This window comes from Mastomys coucha, unplaced genomic scaffold (assembly GCF_008632895.1).
Source record: "Mastomys coucha isolate ucsf_1 unplaced genomic scaffold, UCSF_Mcou_1 pScaffold21, whole genome shotgun sequence".
Classification (NCBI taxonomy): domain Eukaryota; kingdom Metazoa; phylum Chordata; class Mammalia; order Rodentia; family Muridae; genus Mastomys; species Mastomys coucha.
Genome location: NW_022196904.1, coordinates 143,321,357 through 143,324,844, shown reverse-complemented (window position 1 = coordinate 143,324,844; position 3,488 = coordinate 143,321,357). Strand labels below are relative to the sequence as shown.

Here is a 3,488-nt window from a genome sequence, read left to right as displayed (position 1 = left end):
TCTGTCATGTTTTGGTATGGTAGCAATCTTTAATGTCCAGTGATTGACTATATTACAATAAATTCACATAAGTCTTGTTAGGGTCAAATCTGAACAAATTCCAGAAATATCAAAATATATTTCATGGAGTGTTCTGATTAGCTCTAACAACCCAGGACAAACTTCCTGGTTGGAATGTAAACAAGTAATAGAGATCAGGTTTCACTATCTCATATATTGCTATTGACACATAAGATAAGAAACCATACTATCAGACTAAGGAAATGGCAATGAAGAAACTATGCCTTTCTCACCAGTTTTCTTCACAATTCAAGCTTCCACATTTGTGTTTGGCTTAAAACTTATTAAGTGATTTACTTTGACAAAATCAAACTGTTTCTGATTAGTCATCCTAAAAGACACAAGAAAGCCAATGTGTGGCTTTGTGTCATTCAAACAGCAAGTTTCCTTATGATCATTCTCACCTGCTCAGGATCACAGAATAATTAATGATGATGGCCCAGACTTTATTACACTACATCAAAATACTGATGGCACAATGTTAGAAGACTTGGATATGAGAATCAATCAGGAATCTTTTGTAGAGGCTTACCCTAGTAATTTAACAGGTTCAGGCTTCCACACCTTTCCCAACTTGATTTTTCTCAAATACCTATAGACAGAATAATTAATGATCACATGCCCATTTTGAAACATGGAAATTATGAACCTACTGTTCTTAAAACTGATGTATTTCAACGATATCAAATCAACTGTTGATTCATGTTGGCATACAGTCTGTTTAAAAGACATAGTTATCTGAAGTGTTATGAATTTTGTAGTGTTCCATTCATGTACACGTGAGTGTGGATAGCAGGAAATCTGAGATGGCATTTTGTTGAAATAATCTTATCTGCAGCCTTAGCTGCAGATTTTCTTTTTCTGGAACCTCTTCATGGCATCTTTGATTTCCCTGTTCCTCAGACTATATATCAAAGGATTCAACATGGGAATCACCACAGTGTAGAAGACAGATGTAAATCTGTCAAAGCTGGAGGAGCCACCAGAGCTAGATCGCAAATAGACAAAGATGCCAGTACTATAGAAGAGAGAAACAGCTGTCAGGTGAGAAGCACAGGTGTTGAAGGCCTTGGACCTGCCTTTAGCTGAAGTGATCTTTAAGATGGAGAGGACAATAAAACCATAGGACAGCATGGTAGCTAAGGCATTTGCTATTCCAAAACACATTGTTAATATAGCAAGAAGGACCTGCACAAAGAAAGCATCACTACAGGATAGATTTAACAGCTGGGATATGTCACAGAATAAATGCCTAATGACATTAGGTCCACAGAAATAGAGCTGCAGCAAAGCACATATCTGAGACACAGAACCTGTGAGTCCTGCTGTATAGCTTCCCATCACCATCTGAGCACATAGTGTGGGTGACATGATTGATGAATAGAGAAGAGGGTTACAAATGGCAGCATACCTGTCATAGGCCATGGCTGTCATGAGGCAACATTCAGTCAGCCCCATAGTGGAAAGGGTAAAGTATTGAACTATGCAGCCCACAAAGCTGATAGTTTGCTTTTCCTGGAAGAAGTTGGAAAGCATCTTGGGGGCTGTGGAAGTGACAAAGCAAAGGTCTATAAAGGACAGATTACTGAGGAAGAAATACATGGGTGTGTGAAGGTGGGAATCCATTCTTATTAAAGTAATAAGGGACAAGTTCCAGGTCACAGTCATAATGTAGATCATCAAAAATATGACAAAAAGCAGTACTGTAATTCTGGGGAAATCTGAGAATCCCAGAAGGATGAACTGGGTGATCTTGGTAATATTTCTTCCTCCAATCATCTCTTCAGTGCTTGTTCTCCTAAAATCAGAAAGGAAACAAGAAAATGCATTGCTGACTCCAGTGACACTGGATCATTATTATATTTAATGATAGATAATGATGAGCATTTTAAACTTTAATGGCAACTTATTTAAGAATAAGTATTTAAGAAATAAGTGATCACACACACACAAACATGTACAAACAAAAAAGGACACACACAAACCCAAACACACACCCACACATTCTCACAAGTCTGCATCACACTGGTCACATTTGTAATTCATACATTTGTGGAGCAGAATATGAAGTTCCTAGTAAAATTTAAATTAGTCTTCTTAGGGAAGGGTCATATGAGAGACTTAAGAAGGAAGCAAGTAGTGCCTTGATCCCAAATGGTCTATCTCTTTTGTGAGCATGTTTCCTCTAGTAAACAGACACTCAGAAGGATTTTAGTGATTTTGCACTTTAGTTCTGATGCTCCTTGCTCTATATTAAACTATCCCAGTGGCTTCAACACAATGGCCTTGAACACTTACTTAAAAAGAGGACAGCAGAAACGTTACTGAGATGCTAGAACCAGTGACTAATGCATAGACTCAGCCCACACTTGGGTACATTAGATCTTGATTGTTACTGTTACTGATTGCTAACAATCATGACTGATAGCCATATCATGATAGAGTAATGCCAGGTCTCCAATGTTACCAAGATGTCCTTAGCAAGTCAACAATGAGACACAATGGCCCCAGGCAGCTATAGATTCAGAACTAGAATCCAGGCAGATAAAAAATCCAGGGACATTGAAATCAGCTGGAAAAAAAAACTTATTCTTTGATCTTGCTTGACCATGTTTACAGAGGGTCTGTTGGAGAGAAACTTGAAACAATTCCCATAAAATAAAATACAAGACAAGTCACCCCAATCTCTTCCTATCCAATATAGTACTTGAAGTTCTAGCCAGAGCAATAAGATGACTAAAAGAGATGGAGGGGATACAAATTGGAAAATAATAAGTCAGAATATTGGTATTTGCCAGTAATATGATAGTATACATAAGAATTTACAAAATTCTACCAAAAAACTTCTAGAGTTAATAAACAACTTCAGCAAAGTGGGTGGGTATAAAATTAACTCAAATAAACCAATAGCCCTCATTTATACTAGTGCTAATCAGGGCTGATTAATGAAGCAACACCCTCTACAATAGCCATGAATAATATAAAATATCTTGGTGTAACTCTAGCCAAACAAGGGAAAGATCTGTATGAGCTTCAAGTCCCTGAAGAAAGGAATTGGGAAAGATATCAGATATAGAAAGATCTCCCATGCTCATAGATAAGAATAACATAGTGAAATGGTCATCTTACCAAAAGCAATCTACAGATTAAATACAATCCCATCAAAATTCTGAAACTTCCCTAACCTAAAGAAAGAGATGCCTATGAACATACAAGAAGCCTACAGAACTCCAAATAGACTGGATCAGAAAAGAAATTCCTCCTGTCACATAATAATCAAAACACCAAATGCACTAAACAAAGAAAGAATTTCAAAAGCAGTAAGGGAAAAAAGGCAAGTAATATATAAAGGCAGGCCTTTCAGAATTACGGCAGATTTCTCACCAGAGACTATGAAAGCTAGAAGGTCCTGGGCAGATGTCATACAG

General features: G+C 37.3%; 1 protein-coding gene across 1 annotated transcript; it reads right to left on the bottom strand.

The window, feature by feature from the left end:
* Positions 1-819: 819 nt before the first annotated feature.
* On the bottom strand, positions 820-1,903 carry LOC116101053 (olfactory receptor 5AN1-like). The gene has a single exon (XM_031384748.1). It carries the CDS (start codon positions 1,837-1,839, stop codon positions 901-903), a length of 939 nt encoding a protein of 312 aa, XP_031240608.1. The 5' UTR covers positions 1,840-1,903; the 3' UTR covers positions 820-900.
* Positions 1,904-3,488: the final 1,585 nt, after the last annotated feature.